Source organism: Chaetura pelagica, unplaced genomic scaffold (genome assembly GCF_000747805.2).
Source record: "Chaetura pelagica isolate M959 unplaced genomic scaffold, ChaPel_1.0 scaffold228, whole genome shotgun sequence".
Taxonomy (NCBI): domain Eukaryota; kingdom Metazoa; phylum Chordata; class Aves; order Apodiformes; family Apodidae; genus Chaetura; species Chaetura pelagica.
The window spans coordinates 512,773-537,865 of NW_009954225.1; the positions used below are offsets into that span (position 1 = coordinate 512,773).

General features: G+C 38.5%; 1 protein-coding gene across 1 annotated transcript in view; it reads right to left on the reverse strand.

The window, feature by feature from the left end:
- Positions 1–232: 232 nt before the first annotated feature.
- The window catches only part of PIGG (phosphatidylinositol glycan anchor biosynthesis, class G), a 44,104-nt gene continuing 19,243 nt past the window's right edge, over positions 233–25,093 (reverse strand). The window contains exons 7-10 of the mRNA XM_010003533.1: positions 22,874–23,155; positions 15,593–16,044; positions 5,439–5,630; positions 233–551 (exon numbers count right to left, since the gene is read on the reverse strand). Of these exons, the coding sequence (XP_010001835.1) occupies positions 233–551; positions 5,439–5,630; positions 15,593–16,044; positions 22,874–23,155 (1,245 nt within the window). The remainder of the gene's footprint in view (positions 552–5,438; positions 5,631–15,592; positions 16,045–22,873; positions 23,156–25,093) is intronic.

Here is a 25,093-nt window from a genome sequence, read left to right on the forward strand (position 1 = left end):
TTCTTATTCCACTTTTATCTTCCCTTGGGAGGGTGGAGGCAGGAGGGAGAATATAGAGCAATTCTGCCCTCTGCTTTGTGGTTCGCCTGACCACTAAACTGAGACAAAATTAAACCCTTCAGAGAACTCGGTAAACTTCTCCTCTCTGAGATTTTGTTGGCATTTTACTCAAAATGGACAATATTTCATTCAAAAACTATTCTTCCTCTCACCCTTCCAGCAGGGAGAGTATTCAGCTTACCTGAAAATAGAAGAAAGCTTGGCCAAACCAGTAGTGCATTATGGTAATCTGTGCTGCATCCAGTTTCAAAGGTCTCCAGATATATTTTGTCATCATTGTCTGAATCAACAGACAAAACACCAAGACTGGTAAATTGTGAGGTCTAAATAGAAGGGCCGCCAGTAGAACCAATCCACTGTACACCTCCCACAGTCCTGTACTCTTCACTCTGGAGTCTGCAGAAATAACCTGTGACTTTAGTAAATCTTTAGTGCCAGTGAAGACTATGCCAAGAACAAAGACATAAACAAAACGAGCTTCAGTAATGCCCCTAAAGAGGAAATTAAAAACAAGACAAAACACAACAGTTACAATAAATAATAAATAAAATAGAAACTTGAGATACTAATATCTACATCACAGGTCCAAGAGTTGTTGAGGAGAGGTGCAAGACTAATGCTGTTCTGTCAAACAAGTTAAATTCTAAGGCAAATTTCATGAGAGAGCTTTCTCAAATCCAAAAATCTAAAAATGGTTCATACTTAAATTACAACACCTCCAAAACAACTTTAAAATAGTAAACAGCTTGAGCTAAAAATGAAACTAATCTAAAATAGAAAACCAAAATTATATGTCAATTAATGTAAGCAAATCAAATTGATGTTATTACTATTCAAGATCTAGATGCAGTCATATATATATAAATACAGGCATATAAATATGCCATTTATTTAGCATAATGAATTTCCCCCAAAATACTGACAGTGATAGGGAAAAATTATTTCAGGAATTAAATTGACTTAAAAATTACTATTCCCTTTAAGCTGTTCAATGTTTTTTCATAACTCATTCACACAAACATACATGTATTCTTAAGCAACCTAAAAGATACTAACAGTATCTGAAAATCCTTATTTTACTCTGAAATTTCTGCATGCTTCAGACATTTTCTCACCTTACAGAGTCACATGGATATACAGATATGTTGGTTTATACCAGCACATTTTTCTTTGTATCTGTACATATTTTTCAATCCCAAAGCAATCCCATTTCAGAAGAAACCAACATAACTTTTTAAGTAGTAACTGTCGTTAACATCTACTGCTAAAAAATGTATTTCTTGGCCTCTTAATTCTAGTGAAAGTCTCTTCTGAAAAAAGTACAGCATCTTGTCCAGAAAGCTGACAGGGACAAGGACCAGTAACCTTAAAAACTGTGACCTGCTATTCTAGAAGTGCAAGGCCCAAGAAACAAAGAAGGTGAAATGAGATATCAATCAGAATACACTTACATTCTGACATTTACTGAGCTAAAAAGGTCACATAATACACTAGTGTAAGCTTAAGATTTACTAATAATAACCCAATGAACTTACCAAAGAAGCACATTCATTTTTTGTTGTTAGAAATCAATTTTTTTATCTTGCACAATATAAAAATACACATTATTTACACACTTCATCCATACTTTAATGTATACTATCCTTATGGATTACCAGTCACTTTATACATGAGTGATAAATGAACATGGTCCCCTACAATGTTAATGTAATTTGCTCAGGTGTGAGGAATTCCTGAATCACCTGGACTTAATATGAAAAGGATTAGACCATGACAGTAAAAATAGTAAAAGCATAGTTACACTTGGCATAACTAGTGTAAACAGCTGACCACAGAAATCATCACTACTCAAAATTTCTAAAAATAAATGTCTCCTTTTAGATTTATATATTTTTCAGTCCTTGGAATGTCCCCTTCTCTTTAAACAATTATTAACAAATGAGCTTGAATAGAATATTCCTTTTCCACATACAGAAAAGAGAACCAAAAAGCAAGAGCAGAAATAGTAAGAGACAGTATTTACATGTTCAGCTTTCTTTTCACAGAATAGCAGAATCATCATGGCTGGAAAGGACCTCTGAGATCACCAAGTCCAACCATCAACACAAAAAACCCCCAAACAAAACAACAAACAACACCCACCAAAATACAGCCAGCAAAAACCCCACAACCTCGGCCACGCGGGGTTTTCACACTGACAGAACCAAGAAAAAAGGCAAAACTACCTCATGGTAGTGATGTGGCTTTCCTAAACATAAATACAGTACTCTGTGGTTTAGCTTTCAAAGGTTCAAACCCATTCCTAGTGGTCTATGCAAAGGTGTTTTACTATTTTGTTCTCTTAAATAACAAATTTCTTGGAAATGTCCTCTAAAGCCCATGGCTTTTTCCTTTAGGGGAATAAAAAACCCCAAACAGTAATGTTTAGAGAGTTATTGTGTTTCTGCCTACTGCAGAAATCCAGTGCCCTACTTCAGTATCTCTGGTAATTCTGATGCAATTATTATAATTAAATATTCAAATATATTGATGCAACTTATAAGTAAAACTTTAGGAAATAGCTTTGGATATTTGTCACTATTAAATGAGTTAAGTGAAAACTGAAATCAAGTTGTTGATGGAAATGCAAACTAAAAAAACGATTTCTCAGCAAACTCACTACTATTTATTATTTTATTGTGTCTGTATGATATATACTCATCTTTTTTCACTGCACAAACTATAATTTTCTAAAAGAACTCTGAGGAAAATGGAAGGCCAAATTACTTCCTTGCATTTTTTAATTTAGACATTATTGTAGGGTAATCCATAGAAGATGGGACACACTTCAGTTGCCTTTTCTCCCTTTCCACCCCCCAGCAGTTGTAGCATTCAGAGAAAACACTTATCTTCACTAAAGAGTAGAGAAGTGTTTTGGAGCAGAGATTGTCCATCATCCAAGAGAAAGCTTAATGCATCAAAAATGCAGTGGCTACCTACAACTTTTTCTCATACTACACAAAACTACCCCTACCTTGCACCTGGATTGGGAGCTACTCCATGTCATGAATACATTAAAGATACCTCCAGACACATTTAAAAGAAAGCTTTCTGTTCGTTCCTAGTGGCATTTTAAATAGTCTTTTAGCATTGATCACATCTGCCATCTAAGAAAGATGAGGCAGGATCACTGTGTCAACACAACAGCAAACATCTGAAATCCACTAACAGGTCTCCAATCATTTTTGATATGCTGTATTGGAAAACTTGTGGCAGATAATGTGAGGAGTTAGTGAACTTAGGCAAACCATGTCTGGTGTATCAGGCCTTGTACTTTAAGCTTGAGAGGCTCATATGTTAGCATGAATAGCCACTGCAAGGGACCATGCTGGAAGCCTTGTGTTGGCTTGTGTCATGCACTGGTAGGCATTATGACTGAGTTAATATTCTCACCTGGTAGAAATAGACATATGGGTTTGTTTTGGTGTATTTGGAGTTTTTATTTGTAAAATAAAAGGCACCATGGTACGTGAGAGAGGCAGAACCACAGATGGGACCTGTGATCTACAGCGTGCCATGGCACGATTCACTGGGGATTTGTCTGATGCCACACAAAAGGTTCCCAGTATCTGAAGGTGCTCCCTACCTCTATTCCTCTTTTTACTCTATCTTATTAAAACAGCTGTTTTGGTACACATTTGATGCTGGTCCTTTCTTACTGAGATCTGGAAAGAACAGTGTCCCACACTTTCCATCCAAGGTGCAGAATGCTTGCCAGCACAAAGGTCAAACCTGTCTTTGCTAACCCTACCAGCTTACACAGATGACCCAAAGGACATAAAGCTTTAAAACATGACAGTATCTTTTAAACCAGTTTATAATCAGACATAGTTTAGTAAATCACCATATTCACTATTTAAGATTAAATAACACAAAAAGTCCATTATCTTTCTTGTTATAATTGTGATCAATATGCTGACTATGGAATGAGCAAGTACACAGAAAATGCTTTGACTTTAGTATTTAAGCTCTCCAGTTATTTCTCTAATTCAATTTTATTTGTAAATCAATTGCTGTATTTAATGGTCCATTCCAAACTGCAGTATTTTTCTTGGTACTGCAAGGACCGGACTCTTCTCCAAGGATTTTACTCAAACACAATGCAAAACTGGACATGACACTCAGAATTCAAAGATTTTTCAAACATCCTGTAGACTTAGTAAAGATTACCACTACTTTTGCACCCTGCAGAACTAGTGTACAATGTTAACTTAACACTAGTAGGAAACTAAAATTATCTTCAGTATTTGGAGTGAAGGAATGTATGCAAATATATCTAGATACACATACATAAAAATATTTGTTCTCAAACATGTCTTGTTAGCAACTCTGATCTACTGGGAGGTGTCCCTGCCCATGCAGGTGGGTTGGAACTAGATGACCTTTAAGGTCCCTTCCAACTTAAAGTATTCTAAGATTCTCATTCTATATATCCTAAGATCTTCTCCTGCAGGACTTTTCCTGTCTCTGCACATATTGTGCATCTCTGACCCCTGATGAAGAAGCTCTGACAGAAACCATTTGCATCCATATCAAATTCAAAATGAGTGTGAAAGAAAGTTTCTTATATCCAGAAGACATTTATTTTACAATTTCTTTTCCTTGGCCCTTCCTTCTCATCAGATGTCCTAACTGACACTGGAAGTTTTCTGCAGCTCTTCGACATTTAAAAAAACTTGAGGCTGCAAAGGCAGGTGCAATCCTCCAGTGAAAAGTACCATAAGAAAACTAAAGCCGATTATCTACATTCCAAAAGTAGCTACTAGTGAAAGAGCAAATAGCTTCCTTATAATTACAGACCAGTTCAATAGCAATTTTAACAAATACATAAAAATCCTTAGTATGCATTGTGGAACACAGCCTAGACCTCAAGAAGGATTTGGTTACATCCTAAAAGGTCACACATTACAGAACACTCAACTGCAAAAGAGAGATTCAGGAAAAGCAACTCTGCAAATTACTGCCTAAGCATTTTTTGAAACTAGGAACTAGCTAAATGAGATTGGCACTGCTTAATGTGGTAACTCCATCTAAAGTAAGAGAGGGTGTATTTGGAGCATCTTTGTAGCAAAAAATCATAGTCCAATAGTATGACTGTTAGATTTTTCTCATACTAATTTTCATCTGACTGGCTTCTGATCTGCTTCAGGTAAAAAACTTAATGAGGCTTGGAATTATGCACATACCACAACTGAGTGCTGGCCACCTACAAAATAGAGTTTTATTCCTAAGAATGTGTTTCCAGCTTAGACGTAACATCCCCTCCCATCTCATCTCATGCCATCCAAAGTGTTAACACCTCTACAGAAACAGATCTACGTATCCGTCCATTAACTTACTTTGAAATATCTTTGCTGTCATGTTGCCATGGATATACAACATTTCCAATAGCTGCCCGGTAACTGTAGACTCCCAGGAGACCGAGTGCCATCGCAATTTTTGAAACCAGGGAGCATCTTCTTTGTACAAGAAAGAAGATCATAAGAAGGGAAACTGCAGCCAACAGCGAGAGTTCAGATTTATGTTCAGAGCTGGGAGGGGGAAAAACAACCACAACAGAAATAAACAAAATAAAACCCACTCCAAACCGCTGTAATTACTGCCAAACACACCTGACCGAGCCTTAACTACAGCCTTACAGACTTTCTAAGAGATATGGTCAAATAGTTAAATTTTTTTAGAAAAGTGGTTTTATTAATGAGGTTTTATGTTCAAGCATGCATCTTTAAAAGTACAATTATTGTGTTCCACCACAGGCTATTTATTCTGTTAATTATATAAAAACTGGGTCATGTTTGCATAGCAGAAAAGGGCCTAACACTTTTAAACTAGAGTTTTGTTACTTAGACATTTTGAAACAATGCATTTTGCTTATACTACAGCATTTCATTTTCTAACATAGTGCAGAACAGTTTTTTGCACTACAGAATTAGAATGATTCTCCCTTTTAAAGTAATTATACAGGTATTTGATTTATTTCATTTCAGACACACAAACCATTACACAGTCAAAATTATCAGAACACTAAGACTTCTTTACACAACTAGAGCCCTTGTACTGTATCAATACATACAACAAAGACAAAAAATGTGCATTATTGTCAAGATTACAGATAAAATTTCTTCCTCCATATCCTAAATAGGTAAAACTCATTCCAGAATCATAGGTGTTTCATTGACCATACTGGCAGTGTTATTTATATAAATCTTCAGTGATATAATTTAGAACTGCAAAGTGTAATGGGGTAAAGATCTGCACTCAACCCCTATGACAGTTAATGGTAGGGGTTGCTAAGCAATTTCAGAAAGCCTACTGTAATCCACGAATTGCTAACCCTTTCCTATTGCAAGTATTCCCAGAACCCCAAATGACATAAAGCCAATAGTTTTGTTAGATTTACCTTCTGCTGAGAACATCACATAGAGTTTGGGAGCCAAGGGGCTCATCTTCTATCTTTCACACTTCAAGATGCCATGATAAAAGTTCACTAACTTCAGCACACTGACAGTGAGTGTGGGCTGTTACCCGCATTAACGCTGATCACACTTACGAAACGCCTATTCCATAGTACATGCTTTGCAGGAGTTTGGTGAACAGCTATTTCAGCTGCTGTGCTTGGAAAGTCACATATTAAAGTGCACAGGGCAGAAAAATTGTCCTGTTAGTTCTCCCTGCAGGACCCAATCCAGCACTTCTTTACAACTTTACAAGATTCCCAAGAGATGCACTGCTCTCTGCAGGCCAGTTGAGGAAAGTGAGAGGAGTAAGTACTAGAACACCATGGGAGTGAAAATGTGTGTACTCTTGATATTTCTCCTCACTACTGCTCTTACTCTACAGGAGCAGACAGAAAAAGCAGTTAATAGATTTCTGCAACAACCTGTGAAGACAGTGCATGCACCAATCTCTTATGATTGACACATAAAGAAAGAATTTAGTTATCCATTGCATCTCTAAAATGAACCTTTGTGGAAAATTGTAAACGCTTTCAGGCCATTTTCTCCTTGGTTGCCCATTCTATGAGAGATAAAAGAGATCAGGGATAGATAACAGCACATAATCGCCATCTTTGTCTCTTTACCTAAAAAAGTTAAGGCACTTCTCTTAGAAGACTAAATCTAATGTAGCAATACATAAAAATTAAAAAAGAAACATTACTACCTGTAAGAAGTAACTGCTGGTGCTGCATCAAGCAAGACACTCACAAACAGCTGCAATTTTCTAGAGTGAACATTTGAAATCATATTCTAACCCCCAAAAAAGAAATAAAATTCTCAGAGAAGGCCCAGTGGACAGCAAGGATATGTTAAAAGTCACGTGCACATCAGTCATCAGTGGTGCATCCTTAATTGCTAGCACAGAGGTTTATATCCAACTCGTGTCCAAGTTTTCTGATAACAGTCCTCTATATGACTTCTGTTTTGGATTTTTTTGAACTATGTGAATTTGTTACAAAAAATCTACTCCAGTGTTTCATAGAGTTTACTGAAGAAACAATAAAAAAAGTATAGAAAGTGAAGTCAGGTATGACTTCATAAATGACCTACAGTTTCAAGGTTTTCCAGCCGAGATTCTTAAGAGTCAGGCAGCTAAAAGCACATTAAATTAGCACGTATTTTGAAAGGGGCTTGTAGTGGCTGAACACAGAGTCCAGCCATTTAGCAAAGTTCTAAATTAATTTGATATCCTAGTCAGAAATACAAGCATGAATGTGGTACTCTGATCTCAGTTCAAATGTAGAGGTATTTGCCCAAACCACATAACTGAAACAGCAGAACCAATAGTTTCCTGAGAGAGAAGCTGGGGAGGGAGGAATGGAAAAAGACAGCTTTGGCTCTATGATCTCACTGTAACAGTTTGTGGTCTACATTTTCTTAGTTCTGGTATCAGAAATCCACTGCTTTGACCTCACCTCACTACTGCAAATAAAAGTAGACTGAAAGGAATTATAAATTTGCATATTATTCATTTTTTATGCAGATAAAGCAATTTTAAATTGTTTATTTTAATTCTGCTACAGAAGACCTGTAAGATAGACTATGCAGGAGTCACATGGTATGCTAACTTCAGGGGGAAGGGCATTTAGGGATGGTCAAACGCATTATTAAAAGAAAATATTAATATATTCCCGTACTGCTTCTTATCACTTCACATTAAGCTGACATCCCCTTTCCATGGTGAGCTTTGTAGCAGCTCTGACACCTTCCAAGTTACCAGCTCTGACCAAGATGCAGTGCACTGAAGACTTGCAGATGTGACAACTCTCTTCAAGAAAGGCTGGAAGGAGCATCTGAGGAAGTACACACCTGTCAGTCTGACCTCTGTGCCAGGGAACGTTATGGAAGTTATCATCTCAAGTGCCACTATGCACCACTTACAGGACAAACAGGTGATCAGGCCCAGTCACCACGGGTGCATGAAACCCAGGTCCTTTTTTACCAACCTGATCTTCTACAAAAGTATCATCTGCCTGTTGGATTAGGGAAAGGCTGTGAATGTAGTCTACCTGGACTTTAGTAATGCCTTTGACACTGTTCACTACAACATACTTATGAAAAAAACTGGCTGTCCAAGGTTTGGATGGGCATACACTCCACTGTGTCAAACACTGCCTGGACAGCACTAAGTTGGGTGTGAGTGTTGCTCTGCTCAAGGGTAGAAAGATTCTATAGAGAGATCTGGACAGGCTGGATCGATGGGCAGAGGCCAACTGTATGAGATTCAACAAGTCCAAGTGTCAGGTCTTGCTCTTGGACCACAGCAACCCCAGGCAATGCTGCAGGCCTTGTGAAGAGTGGCTGGAAAGCTGCCTTGCAGAAAAGGACCTGGAGGCATTGGTCAGCACCAATATAAGCCAGTAGTGTGCCCAGATGGCCAAGGCAGCCAACAGCATCCTGGTTTGTATCAGAAATAGTGTGGCCAGCAGGACTAGGGAAGTGACTGTCCCCATGTAGTCAGTGCTAGTGAGGCTGCACCTGAAGCACTATGTTCAGTTCTAGGCCCCTCAATACAGGAAAGACATTAAGGTGCTGGAGTGGGTCCAAAGCAGGGCAACAGAGCTGGTGAAGGATCTATAAAAAAACATTATGAGGAGCAGCTAAGAGAACTCGGGTTGTTTAGTCTGAAAAGGAGGAAGCTGAGAGAGCTGGCTGATGCTATCACCCTACCACTCTCCATCATTTTCAAAAGAACAGGACAAACAGGAGAGGTGCCTGATGACTGGAGGAAAGTCAGTGTCACTTCAGTCTTCAAAAAGAACAGGAAGGAAGATCCAGGAAATCACAGACCAGTCAGCCTCACCTCCATCCCTTGAAAAATGGAGCAGCTCATTTCAGAGGTCATCTCTAAGCACATGGAAGAGATGACATTTATCAGGAGTAGTCAGTATGGATTTACCAAGGGGAAATCATGCTTGACTCATCTGATAGCCTTCTATGATGTTGTGACTCAGAGAGTAGATGCAGGGAGACCTGAGGTCTACCTTGACCTTAGCAAGGCTTTTGACAAGTCTCCCATAACATCCTTGTGAGCGAGCTCAGGATATGTGGGATAAAAGAATGGATAGTCAGATGGATTTAGAGCTGGCTACACAATAGAGCCCAAGGAGTGGTGGTCAATGATGCAGAGTCCAGCAGGAGACCTGTAACTAGTGGAGTCCCCCAGGGATCAGTGCTGGGTCCAGTCCTTGTTCAACATCTTTATCAATAACCTTGATGATGGGACAGTGTGTCCTCAGCAAGTTTGCTGATGACACGAAGCTGGGAGGATTGGCTGATTCACCTGAAGGCTGTGCAGCCATTCAGCAAGATCTGAACAGGCTGGAGAGCTGGGCAGAGAAGAACGTCATGAGGTTCAACAAGAGCAAGTGCAGAGTCTTGCACCTGAAAAGGAACAACAAAATACACCAGTACAGGTTAGGAGGTGATTTGCTAGAAAGCAGCTCCATGGAGAAGGACCTTGGAGTCCTGGTAGATAACAAGTTCTCCATGGGACAACAATGTGCCCTTGTGGCCAAGAAGGCCAATGATATCTTGGGGTGCATCAAGAGGAGTGTCTCCAGCAGATCAAGGGAGGTTTTCCTCCCCCTCTACTCGGCCTTGGTGAGACCTCACTTGGAGTATTGTGTCCAGTTCAAAAGCAACAGGAATCTACTAGAGAGTCCAACAGAGGCTACAAGGATGATTAAGGGCCTGGAACATCTGTCTTAAGAGGAAAGACTAAGAGACCTGGGGCTTTTCAGTCTAGAGAGGAGAAGACTGAGAGGGGATCTAATTAATGTCTATAGATACACGAGGGCTGGGTGTCAAGGAGGCAGAGACAAGCTCTTTTCACTTGTGCCCTGTGACAGGATGAGGGGCAATGGATTCAAACTCGAGCACAGGAAGTTTCACCTCAGCATGAGGAAAAACTTCTTTACTGTGAGGGTTACAGAGCTCTGCAACAGGCCCCCCAGAGAGGTTGTGGAGTCTCCTTCTCTGGAGACTTTCAAGACCTGTCTGGATGCCTTTCTGAGTGATCTGCCCCGGTTTTTTGGTCCTGCTCTGGCAGAGGGGTTGGACTCAATGCTCTTCATAGGCCCTTTCCCATCCCTAACATTCTGTGATTCTGTGATTCTGCGCACTACCTGTTAATAAGTTACCAACCTAAGAGTAAACTACCAAAACTGCTATTAAATAGTATTAATGACTGACAGTAGAAGACTACTACTCTGGGTATACCTGGTGCCCCAGTAAAGGAAACACAAAAGTGTAGGGTAAATCTAGAGGACAGATACAAAAATTGTCTTGTTGTAGCAAGGCAGGGGTTGGTCTCTTCTCACTGGTAACTAGCAATAGGATGACCGGAAATTGGCTTAATGAGAGGTTTAGGTTGGATGCCAGAAAAATCTTCTTTATAGAAAAGGTTACTAAGTAGTAGAACAGGCTGCCCAGTGACAAGGTTGAATCATCATCCCTGAATATATAGATACAGTGCTTAGGGACATGGTTTAGCAGTGAGCTAGTAGAGCTAGGTTAGGAGAGTTAGGTTAAAGGTTGAACTGAATGTTTTCACTGGTCTATTCCAACTGGAAGTATTCTATGATACTATCTGATTCCTTTTGCTCTTTAACCACCAAAGTCTTTTTTTTTTTTTTTTCCTGATTTTCTTTAGCCCTTTGACTACCAGTCATTTGTGTTTATTTTTAATTCCTTTGTAGCAGGTTCAGTCTCTTCGCAAATAAGGAAGAACATTTTCCTTATTTCAGCACTGTTGAAAGAATACCTAATAGCCAAATTCAACACGCTCCAAGTAATTGATTTTCTGTGTTTTGCTGCATATGTTTTTCAATGCACAAACCTGCACAATAGTCTCTTTGTCTCAAATGCTGAGGTCTGTAAGCAGTGTCCAGATAAGCAAAGTATTAGTTTCAGCATGAGCACAGATGTCTAAAAGGTCAATACAGGGGAAAGAAAGAGGGCATTTTAAAGACAAAATAGAAGGCAGGCTAGAAAAAGTCTGAGCAGCTTGAACTGAAACTAACAAGGACACACATAATCTAAGTAACGTTCTAATTTCTTATTACTAAAAAATGTGCTATTAAGACTTAATTATGCAAATTAAATACATGCTAAAAATAGAATAACAATCAATCTTACAGACTAGTGATACATTTTGAGAAGAGAAGTGCTTTATGCAACTCATCACCAATTTATGCTATAAGGAAAACACATAATCTCAATCCTGATCAAATCACTAGGGAAACAGACATTTCTATGATCCTATTCTCTTGTGAAGGAGAAGGAACAAAGATGTTAAAACGTCCAACCATAGAAAATATAAGCATGGTTGCCAAATAAAAGTTCACAGACACTCTACAAGCCACAGGACATGCAAAGATTATTTGTCATTAACTGATCTTTCCTAACCTTGTCTGGTGAAACATTTGAGAACCAAGAACTCACCTACAACCCATCTTTAAAGTCCAAAAATTGTGCACTTGAAGTACTGCTGTTCGGGCAATCTTTTAATCCTATAAAGCAACTGAGTGTATGTCAGTATGGTGACATAAATTGTATTTGTTAGGCTAAAAACTGCTCCCTTGATTTAAGTCAAGGTATAGCTCCACAGCAACCCAGGCCAACCTGTGTCAGGGCTACCATGGTTCTGCTCTTTCACCTGCTCCCTGAACAAAGCAAAAGTAGTTACACCAATAAAAGGGAGAAGGCAGAACTGTGGCAGCTCCAGTGACACACCCTCTGAGCCTGACATGCCATGGCACTCTGGACTGTTTCACAATCTTTCTAAAGTCCCCAAAAGCAAAAGTCTGTGAATCACTATGTCTTGAGAAAGACTTGGAACAGGCAAGAGGGCTTTTGAAGGGAGAGCTTGATAATGGCTGAAAGAAAAAACTTTCTGCAGCACTTCAGAAGATGCACATGCTTCCACATTTCCTTTCTACAGGAACTGCAACAGCTGTAGTGCTGACTTGTACACTTTGCCCTTCTACGCTACTATTACTAAGGCAGCCCTTTTGACTATGAAGCTGGATGGTAAATCAGGGGCCCACCTCTCCAGCCTGTCAAAGTCCTTCTGGATAGTGTTCCTTCCCTCTAGGGTGTCAACCACACCACACAGCTTGGTATCATCAGCAAACTTGCTGAGGATACACTCAGTCCCACTGTCCATGTCTCCAACAAAGATGTTAAACAGCATTGGTCCCAATACTGACCCCTGCGGGACATCACTCATCACCTGCCTCCATTTGGACATTGAACCATTGACCACAACTCTCTGGGTACAGCCATCCAGCCAATTTCTTACCCACCAAGTGGTCCATCTGTCAAATCCATGCCTTGTTAGTTTGGAGACCAGGATGTCATGTGGGACAGTGTCAAATGCCTTGCAAATATCCAGGTAGATGACATCAGTTGCTCTGCCATTATCCACCATCTCTGTAGCCTTGTCATAGAAGGTCACCAGATTGGTCAGGCATGACTCGCCCTTAGTGAAGCCATGTTGGCTGTCACCAGTCTCCTCTTTATTTTCCATGTGCCTTAGCAGACTTTCCAGGATGATCCGTGCCACGATCTTGCCAAGCACAGCAGGGAGACTGACTGGTCTGCAGTTCCCTGGGTCTTCCTTTTACCCTTTTTAAAAATAGGGGCTATGTTCCATTTTTTCTAATTGGCAAGAACCTCACCAGCCCACCATGACCTCTCAAATATAATGGGTGGAAGTTTAGCAGTAGCATCCATCAGCTCCCTCAGGACTCATGGATGGACCCCATTACGTCTCATAGCTTTCAGATGATCCCAAACCTGTCCTTCTCCTGCAGTGGGGGGTGCTTTATTCTCCCAGTCCATGTTTTCACCTGCTGTGTCCTTTGCAATGAGGCTGGAGCACTTGCCAGAGAAGAGTGATGCAAAGAAGTCATTGAGAACCGCAGCCTTCTCAATATCCTGTGTAGCTAAGTCTTCTCATTTCCTTCAGGAGAGGGCCTACATTTTCCTTGGTTGTTCTTTTCTCCCCAACATACCTACAGAAGTTTTTCTTACTCTTCTTTACATCTTTTGTGAGATTTAATGCCATCTGGGATAGCTCTCCTTACTTGATCCCTAGCTGCTCAGACAACCTCTCTGTAAGCCTCTCAGGGTACCTGCCCTAGCTCCCACTCTCTGTATACTTCCTTCTTCAGTCTGAGCTTTTCTAGGAGCTGGTTGCTCATCCATGCCGGCCTTCTGGAGTTTTTACCTGATTTTCTCTTCGTTGGAATGCATCGCCCTTGGGCCTGGAGAAGGTGTTTAACAAGGTTTTTAACACCATCTCCCATAACATCCCCACAGGCAAACTGATGCAATCCAAGCTAAAATAGTGGACAGTGAGGTGGACTGAAAACTGGCTTTGTTGCTGGGTTCACACAGACATGATCAACAGCACAAAGTCCACCTGGATGCCTGTAAATAATGATCAATCCATGGAAATGGTGCCGGGGCCAATACTGTTTGACACCTCCATTAATGACCTGGCCAATAAGGCTGTGTTAGAGCTGGTCATAAAGGATTTCCCTGCTTTTGTTATAAATCAGGAAGCCCTAGAAGTGTCTACTGTAGCTGCAGACTACGTTTTCAATGCACTGTAGGCACACCCAGCACCAGGAAATCAGAAATGGGAGCACACTTTACCAAAATTGGATTTTTGGAAGTTAAGTCCATGAATGCACACACCAGAAAGCTGGTAACAATTACAAGCGTCAGTAAACATTTCCTGGCAGACAATAAAAGCAAAAGCAGTTCTCTGAAACAAATTCAATTTTTCAGCTGCAAGAATATCAGGTCCTTATTCCATATCATTGTGGCAACAGTACGCTCCAAAGAAAAGGGCTGACAGTCTGAGGAAGACATCTAACTTAGAAAGTTACTAGGCAAATAAATATTTTGAGGATGCTGAGGTTTAATGATAAAATCTTACCAGTTGTATGAAATCCTGCTCACACAGTAGTTTAGCTCACAGGAGGGAGTTCTCTGTCATGAGGGCTTAACACTGGAAATACAATATTCCTCCCCCAATCCCTCACCTCATGCATGGTGAAAGCTCTGGTATAGAACAACTGTTGTAACACAGTAAATTCCCTCAGAACTCAAGTACTTCTGCACTCACACCTGTCACAGCAATTAGCATTTTATCTGTGAGACTGCCAATAAATAACAAGTCTTGTATTAGTTCATTTGCTCATATCACTGTTAATAAATGATGAACAATATTTCATCCATGTGTGCTAAGGTACCAGCAAGAAATCTCTTTATCTTACACAGCACAGCCTTCAGATCTGCTGTCTGCAAAACCTCAACTAGTCAGCCACAAGGTACTGCTTGTCCACTCACCAAATGAACTACAGAAGACACAGTTCAAATATCAAGTACTTCTTATCACTGAATAGCGATTGTAGTTCTTCACAATAATAAAAGGCGGTAGAAAAAGTAGAAGCCCTTTTCCAGTGTACTTCAAGTTGTTAAAAATTCCCTTTCTTGTTTATCATACTACACTTGAAAAATTCCTTCAGTTTTCAGCCCACATCTTAAATGTACATGATAAGCAAGGAAGAATTCTATGTGCAGCATCTTCTCCTGCAGCCTTCTAATATTTGGAATTGAGCAGAGCCTTTGCCCTTTATTTCAAGGTTCTCTTAATTCTATTAAGGGATTTTTTAATTTCCCAAGCCAGACACTGTTGACTTTCACATGGAAAATATTTACTTTTTCCTTCTGATAAACCACTGATCTGTGTAATCGGCATTAATTAGATAAGTCATAGTGAAGGCAAAGATTATAAACTATTGATAGTACAAAGCATGAAAGAGCAGTGAAAAATTCCCTAAGTTGCTCCACAGTTTACCCACTTTGCATGTTTACAGCACTTTCTAAACAGAGACTGTACAGAAATGCATACATATTCCACCAATGAAACACTAATTTTTTAGTATGACAGAAAGTATGACAATAAATCAGATACCCACCTAGTTAACCAATGTCCAAAGTCTGGTCGATGAGCCCACTGAACACCTGTTTGATTCAAGGATCGCAGCAGCCGACAGCAAATAAGGATGATCCATGGACTTGCTAAGCTTATCCACTTATCCGATCCTTTTATGAATTCAGCTGAAGAGATGGACTTGCCCAGTTTTAAATTACCTGCTGCTGGAATGTCTATCTTCTTGCTCTCAGAGGCTTCACTGATATCATCAAAATTTTGTTTCATAGTGGTGCTATGTTGAGGGTCACATTCTTTCTGAAGAAAATTACTTCTACAGAGTTCCTGACACAGTGCCAAACAGAGCGTATTGATAAGAAAATACCAGGTTTGATGTTCCTCTTCTATAAAACTGCTTGCCCCCAAACTCAAAACATGGCCAATTGTTCCAGCCAGAACCAGCACATCTATTTCTGACCAGCTGGACACAACTGGATTCTGCAAATAAACAAAATAATAGCAGTGGTGAGAGTGTATTAAAATTTCACTTGTTGAAGCATTCATAATGTGCTTACAGCAATTTCCTCTATGAAAATGTAATAAACAGTGAGACAACTTATCTCTATATTGACAAATTCAAAAAAGTATAAAAGAATCATTTTAGAGTAGCCTATTTAGCTAGCACTGCAACATAATCATACTGTTTAAGATTACATTCTGTTTAGGGAAAAAAACTTCTCTAAGAATAATCACCATAACTATACAGATTAAGATTCCCCACAACCCTGTGGCAGAAGGTTTGAAACAAGCTCTCTCCCTGTTGCACATTCACAGAAGTAAAAACAGAAATCAAACTTGAGATACAGATAATCAGTAGTTTTCCAATAGTTTAAATCAGTGCTACCCTCAAATCAGTACAGTGACAGTCTTCACTACTGAAATGATCAAAAGTTACTTGCAGACAGTGTGATGGCACCCTTTAACCTTGCTTAGCTTGGAATGTGTATTTCACCATAAAATTTACTTTAAATCTTACCCATCTATTACTTACTTCACACACTGTGACTACCTAAAACCGAAATATTTTTTATCTAATGCCTCAATTAGTTTAATTTCCTGTTCACAGCAGCTACTTGGAATTGCCTTCAGTGATACAGCTAAAAAGAGTGTAAGCGCCTGTGGAAGGTGAGAGCATCTGTTTCATTGACATTATCAGGACAAAGGACCTTTTTAGCTCACAAGGAATCAAAGTAACAGGAAAAGCCATAAAAAGAACACACAGAGACACAAACATGATAAGTAAGCTCTAAGGGATATCGTAAAGACAACTAAAACTTCAGCCATTAACTGAGATGGCCATTAAGAAACCACAGGCATAGCTCTGAAGAGCATCTGTCTAGACTTTGCAACAGATAAGGGGGAAGTGACAGGACATTAGCATTATAGATACCCAGGGTGTCTGTGGATCTATGCAAACTCATTAAGCAGTGCTTTGGGAAAATGTCAAAGGTGGGTGGGGAGAGGAGGTGGTGAGGAACAGGCTGGAGGCAGAGGGGCAAAGTGAAAGAGGGAAGGACAAGAGGGCCATAGAAGGCCACAAGAGCTTATAAGGGCTTCCTAACATACCTTAACAGACAAGGTTATGTACTTGTGAAACATTTTGAGAAAGCCACTGTCAAAAATCACCCTTTAGCACTTAATTTTTTCATAAATTTTTCCTCTATCAAAGAGTATCTCTTAAACTAGTATTTTAAACATCTGATAAACAGCAACTTAAAAGCCAAAACAAAACTACTGCATGCCATTTTTACTTCAGAACAAAGATCTTTGAACCTACTTTCATGTTAATTTCTTAAACTGCACACTTCAACCACATCATCCTCTTACATTTGAACTTATGAAAAAACTTTTTAAAAAAACACCTTGAATATTCACACAGAGGAATCTCACAAAAGAGGTACTTGCATTCTAACATGAACAATTCCAGTTATGCGGCTCCTGTGTGGTTGAGAGTAAAGCTCTTTTTCACAAAAAGTAAGCAGCCATAGCTAATGTCTGAGGAATTTTACAGTCTCTTTTCAGATGATAAATATTTTCTTTCTCATGCTCACCATCACCCAAAATTTAAGTTCTTATCATTCTGTTCCCTTCTGATAATTGAGCTCCCTGCATCCAGTCTTGCTTCCAAATTATTATTATTATTTTCCTATGACAGAGTACTACAGATGACAATTGCTACCAGATTTTTACAGCATTTTGGGGTCATTTTTGAAAGCTACCCAGTAAAGGCACTATCCAATCATATTTTTTTTTTCCCTCAAGTCAAAACAAGCAAAAAAAAAATAGGTATAGTTGCATTAAAATGTTTTATCATGCAATTCAGTAAAAAACATCTCCACTGAGGAAGAAAAACATGTATTTTAAAATGAACAGGGTATTTTAAACAGAAGGAGGGACATTTTGTTTACATAATGAAAAAAACCACTGTAATTCTGCACAATGAAAATTCTCAAAAGCTGTATTTGACAAGCTTTAACTTTTATGCCCTATTTTAAAAAAACAAAAACTATTTGGTTTAATTTCTATCAGGAATCAGAAAAAAAAAATACAACTACTAGTAGTAAACATAATATTTAAGTCAACTACTAAGCAATTAAAGTGAAGCTATGAACAAGAAGCTAAGATTTTTTTTCTATTTTGTGGAATTCATAAAGCACTACACAACTACTGAAAGACTGAAGTGTCATTAGAAGAAGGGGCTGGTGCTGCTAGAAACATAGTAATCAGGACCTATAAATAACAGTCAGGAAGCAGATGATAACACTGCCTGCACTGGTCTTCAGAAAATTCATGAACTTGGTAATCAGTTTCTATATTCAGACATAGTGGAAAAAAAAAAGCATTGCAAATGAGAAGCACTTCACAGAAATCTTTAGATGTGAACGGAAACAATATTAAGAAAAAAAAAGTTCTGAAGCCATTAGCAGGAGAGCTTATCTTAATTACTTTAAAAATACCTACATTTTATTGTATAGCAAGAGCTTAGAAAAGGCTTTTGGCTTTTTTGCAAGACCCTGATTCTACTCCTGCCATCAGAGAAGCAGGGCTTCAGAGCTCTTTCAGAAGTGGAGCCCATATACAGATTTGAACTTTGGAGATGCACAGGTCACAGACACTTGGATTAAGAAATACTTTAATGCTCCCAATTCATATAGAAGACCCTTCAAGACCAACACACAGCATATACAGACAACCAGTTTCTCCCCAAATTTCAGGTATTCTACTGGAAAAGGGGATGTAAGGTGGGACATGAATATTTGTAACCAGTGAAATAACCTCTCACATCCACACTGCAAGCAAGACCAGATTATGCACTGCTCCTTCCACATTCTCCAGGCTCTGTTTTTGTATAATAAGCACATTCCAGCAGGAAAGACCACTGCATCATTTTGCAACAGCCCTGAGACTAGTAAAAATGTAAATCAAATCTGAGTCACTGGTTTTATACATGTCTAGAACAGAGGATCTTACCAACAAAACCTAAAAAATCTTTCAACCTTGCTCTGGAACTTGAACAGATACAGGAAAGCCTATCAAACTGATGAGACAGATACCCAGCAATCCAGTCAAATATGGAACATCATTGAAGATGAGCAAAATTGAGATGGCAAAAATGGATTTCTACAGGTCTAGCTAAAAAGTCACGTCTGCCTCAGTCAGAATTACTATTGTCTACACTTCACAAGATGAACTTCAGCCATCTGCATTTTCAGGTATGTCTCAGGTAGGAATATGACCACAGAGAGACGTGGGATGGGGAATCCAGTATTTTTTATTTCTGTCTGCCTCAGCCTTGGAAAATCAAACAAACCCATAAATGTTCTGGATAACATTCCTGAAAACCTTCATGAATTATCAACTTGAAGCAAGCAATCTGTTAATCTGCTTGTAAGTCCTAAGGTCCCAGGCTAGGTAATACTCCAGAAGATGTGTTGCAAAACTATGGTGTCATAGAGGCCATCGGAAGTCAGGATGCACCACTGTCAGATGTTCCTCCACCCTTCTAGTTCAAACATGAAGTGCTTGAACTGATAACTGTTCTACTACAGCCAAATTCAAAGGTGATGTGAAGGTAAGCATCTTGATGTCCAAGAGACACTTAACTGTTCCCTGTCCTAAAATGACAGAAGTGTTATTGTCAGTGACACCAAATTTCTTATGTGAATAAAAGAGGTCTTTTCCACTTCTTGAATTCCAGATGGTCTCATAATTAGTACCTAAGAGGCAAAGGAAACTGCTGCTGAGACATTCTTCTTCAAGCAGCAGAGAACTGAATGTAAAGCACCAACATGAAGCAGAGAGAAAGCTCCAGCTGCTGTGGTATGTCATATGTAGAATGTGGGGTGCTGCAGGCAAAGATAAAAAATTGGGGTATCCTAAATATAATTTCAAATCAGTTTGCCTGATTTTGTTCCATTTGTTCTCAAAGGCAGATGTACAGATGTAGCAGGGAGGGGGAAGGAAGTCAACTGACACAAAAGAAAGACTCTCACACATACTCCTCTAAGACTTCTCACACATACTCCTGTCCATGTGCCCTGGGCATAAATGACTAGGTGGAATCATCAGTAGTGGGCAACGAATTATGGGTATGGAAATGAGACTTCCTTCTCTAAAGCTCCTCAGAAAGGTTCATTATAAAAGTAAACAGTATGGACTATACGGAAGCTTCTTTTACGTGTTCCTTGAGGAATTACTAACCTCCGCCAGGGAGCCAGCAGTTAATTCCTTTCATAAGAAAAACCTTTCCAGCCAACTCAAGCTTTTAATACTAGGAGACATTTTTCAATTGCTGCTGTGATCACTGACAGAGCAGCTGTGTATTAGCAATCTGCAGGAAGTTGTTCACACCAGCAGCTGTCTCTCACCAAGGCAAGAACAGATGGGAACGAAACCCTGCGACTCAGGCCAAACTAAAAAGGCAGAGCTTGTAGTTGTCAACCAACACTTCTTTGGCTGTTTATTCTAAACTTATAGAATAAACAGCCAAAGAATAGAAGCATCTTCATAGATTTCAGCCTTTGATCTAGTAGGAAAGCATTTCTCTTAGGTCATACAAATTACTCCTACAGTAGTGGGTGCCACAAGTCATTAATTTATCTCTAGCCTTACAAAGATTTCTGGTCACAGGCAGATGGAATTGCTTGAAACTGCCGATCTGAAGGAGAAAGCTACAATTCATTGTTATTGCTTTCAAACCTATGAAGTGGAACGTCTCTATAACTTACAAAGGCCTAGACAGTTTGCTTGACTTAGAAATACAGCTAACAATTATAATGAAAAATGAGCTTGTCTTCTACAGTGGTGTTTATTATCGCACAGCAAGTAAACATTAAGTTTCTACATAATACAGTAGATAATTAATCATTATTTCAATATTATTTTCTTTTTTCTAAGAATAATTTCTACCTTGTTTACAATAAAATACAGAAAGCTAATAAAGGCCTGAAGCAGAACAACACAGAAATGGCAGAAGTTCATTGAGTCTAACACACCCCTAAGTTTCAACAGCCATTAACAAATTGTACAATCAGACAACTCATTTAGCAGATTTCTCCATTCACTTGACTAATTTTAGTTTCTTCTTTTATTTGCCTTTAAAAAAAGCAACATGCAAGCATCAACTAGCTTTGGCAGTAAAACATTAACACTACTTTGACAAAAAAATTTCAGTACCAAAAGCAAACTTTTGACTGACACTTAGAAAGACTGTTCTGTTAGCAGCTATAGCAGATACAAAACTTATTTCCCTGATTTCATTAAGCAGACATTGTAAGCTGACTTGTTACTCCATTTTAGTCTACCTATATGATCAACAGATACATTTAAGTCGTATGTGGTCTATAAATATAAACATATGAATGGAACACGGTGTTCTGTCAACAACTCCTTTTTTAATCACTTCCAATATACTGAAATCAATTGCACTGAAGAAAATAAAAAATAAAATAAAATTAAAAAAGCTGTCTCCAGGGGAGAAGTCAGCATTTCTAAGAAGGAGTAACACAAATTCAGAAATTACATAAGTACAATTATTATTATATAGTGTGAATAATAAAAGTCAGAAGTCTTACTTAGAAGAATTTACATTTATCATTAAGCTCAAGAATTATCGCATATAGCTGCAGAGACAGCAACATTAATCTCACTCAGGAGTTGTAAATTTTCTGAGCTATGTGAAATATAGCAGTTTGGAGAACAGCACGTCTTCTTTCCTTACATAAGACTAAAATTGGTCTTAGCAGTTATTAAGTGTTTCTGTAAGTCAGAAAGTTTGGTTTTTAGCTTGAAGAAATATATAATCATATCATTAAAGCAATATACTTGTGACACATTGTCACATACTAAAAAAAAAGGTACTAAAACTCCAAAAGTGATTCAAAAAAACCCAGAATGACAAAGGACTGTACTGCACAGAGGTTGCCCCATTGAATATAGGACTGTGAGCACAAATGTTACTGAATTTCAGAGACCTGTGAAAGATACAACTAATAAGCACCAGAAAAAAACAGCCAGAAGCTGATTTTATTATGTGATTGACAGTTCTCAGGGTACTAAGTTTCAGAGTGAAAGAATAAGACATTGCAAAAAAATATTCCAAAGGAATTACCTGTATTCTGTTCAATTCAACAATAAAACTCATCAACTACTTTACAAAAGGTAACTACTTGCACAACCGGGAACATTTCTGAGCATTCCAAAGATTGTAACAAACTCAATTTCCTAAACCTAAAATCCTTAAAAAGTTTAACTTAAAAAGTAGACGAGACAGAGTAATTCTGATCCCTCCATTACAGTTTCAAAAGTATTATAAAAAAGAACCAAGAATACCAATACAACAAAAAACTACTGGCAAAGTATTTTCTTATTACTCTTAGAGCATTAGTGACTGTGGTGTTTGGGAAAGGACAGATCATGTTGCTGCTAAGTATCACAAATCTTGCTTTAATTGCAACTGTGAAACAACTCTGTGTAACAGCATAAAATTAGTTACACGGCATAATTGTCTCTGATCTCATAAAATCAACTGCAAAATAATTTACACTAATTAGAACATTTCTTAAAGTAATGTGAAAATAAGCACTTCTATGATCTTCATTATAGAAATCACTTTCACGCCATAGTGAACACACCCCATTTCAATTATGATTTTAAATTATTCAAATTACAGTATAAATACACACAGAGGAGACTTTTCTACAACTTTATATGAAAGTATGCCATAAAGAGCAAAACATTTTGAAACACAGTTAATGCATGCTCTCACCTTCACTGGAAGCCTGGAATTCTCAAAGATCTTTGCAAGAGCAGATAAAATACCACACATAAGTGCAGAAATCAGCACCATCACTCCAACTGCTGTTAACCAGGACATACTGCAGAAATAGCATAAACTTTCTGCTGATGTGCATACAATTACGTGAATTGCACACAGCATCAAACACATCAAGTAAAACAGCAGAGAGAACAGTGGAGGGGAGAGGGGCACTTCAAATTCAGCTCGGCTGCTCAGGGCTTTTGGAATGCTGAGCAAAAGCAGCAGCAGAACCTAGGAAAAAACAGGGAATTAATACTTAAAGAATATGGGTTAGCTAAAACATACAGTGAAAACCCACACAAAACATCACATGGTTGCTATCTATATCACTCTGCTAGTATACATCATAAAAAAACCCCAAACAACTGTAAAGAACTATGCTGGATTTTTTTACTCAAGTAAGATATCACCATATAAATGGAGAATCAAGGATTATGTTTCATTTAAGGGCTTGGTCACACACATTATCAGAGTTTTTATAAATTGCTATGCATCTCCTCATCTGTGGTAACTGTTGACATGCATTATCTTCATTCCTTACAGAAGTAGGAGTTTTAACTCCCAGTATTGAAACAGCTTCTACACAAAGAAATTTTTTTCCACTATTTGTCACCTGTAAATCCCTGAAGTTACATATACACTCTGCCAAAGGTCTTTTATCTCACAATGTGTGAGATACACACACACACAGAGATCCTGTTGAGTAGATTCCCAGATGTGGGAGAGGTCTCATAGTATCACACAAGTGTATGATACTTTTCAAGCTTATGAATTCTCCTGGTATCTTTTTTTTCTACCTCTCCTCATCTTAATTTGATTTACTGGTTTTACTTTTGCTTTGCTCTAACCTGCACACAGATCACGCAGAATTTCAAGATTCCTCTCAGGTAACTGCAGCAGGGGATACAAATAATATTATTTCTGCTACCCATGTACATATCTTTACAAGTAAAGAGAAAATCCAAACACAATCTAAAATGCTTTGCTAGGGGCACAGATAGAGCAACAACTAGACTGAGCTCAATCAGCTTTTACCAGGCTAAGATGAAAACACATCAAGATAAAAACAACTCTATCAGACCATTCCTAACTTGCAGCCTTTCACTGCCACTTGTTAAGTCTTCTGCTTAAATTTTTTTTCACACAATACAGTGAGGTAAAGCAGAACAAAAAACACCAGTGCATTGCAGCAGTCTTCCTTGTTCTTCATATTCTGCTTCACACAGTTCACTAGGTTATGAAAATATGAGATTTCACAGCAAACTGGCTTATGTCTGTCTTACTTTTTAACACAGCACTTAAAACAGAGGCAGCACTCATAGGAAAATGCTTGAATTGTAGTTATTTACAAATTTAACTATTGAAATTTAACTATTTTGAGCAAATGCTCTATTATCAACTCATGTCCTAGAGATACTCTCCTCATTTGAAATAAAGGATAAATGGCACTTATAGGCTGGTGTAGTCTAAAGTCACCTATGAGATTGCCTACCCTTAATTTATTCAGTGAGGATGGAAAATACATATCAAGAAAAATAAAAGATTTTGGAAAGCAAGGCAGCTTCTTGAGTACTGCACTGGAGAAAAGAAAAAACTCCAGCAGTTTTGCACCAAGTCTCACAGTGATTCCAAACAGGCTCTTCAGGCTCTTGTCAACCAATTTTTTCATTGTTAGCAGCTGCACATTTCTTTTGATGAATGCCTATTAAGTAAAATACCTGTGATCTGTTTTGTAGAAATACTATGTACCTAAAGCTGCATTCTAGGAGAAAAATAAGAAAAAAAAAAAAAAGGGGGGGGGGGAAGTGGAAAAAAAAAAAAAAGCAGGGGGAAAAAAAAAGAAACCAAATGCTTAAGGTCCAAAGTAACTATAAAGAACTTCAATGCATAGCCTCCCTAAACAATAGAACAAAAGAGAAATATAAGGACTTCAGTTTTACATTGAGCTTTGTTCACAGCCAGATTTGACATCTGTAGAGAGGAAACAGAACCCAGCATCTACTCTCTGAAAGGCACTCTGGAACTGATTCTTGTGAAGTGGTCAGCAGAGCAAAAAACCCTAGTGAGCAGTCTTCCAAAAAGCCATCTCATATGTACTTTGTACACAAAGAACAGTGCATATGAGGTGAGGCATAGAGCCCTGCCAGCACAATGAAGACTCACAGTTTG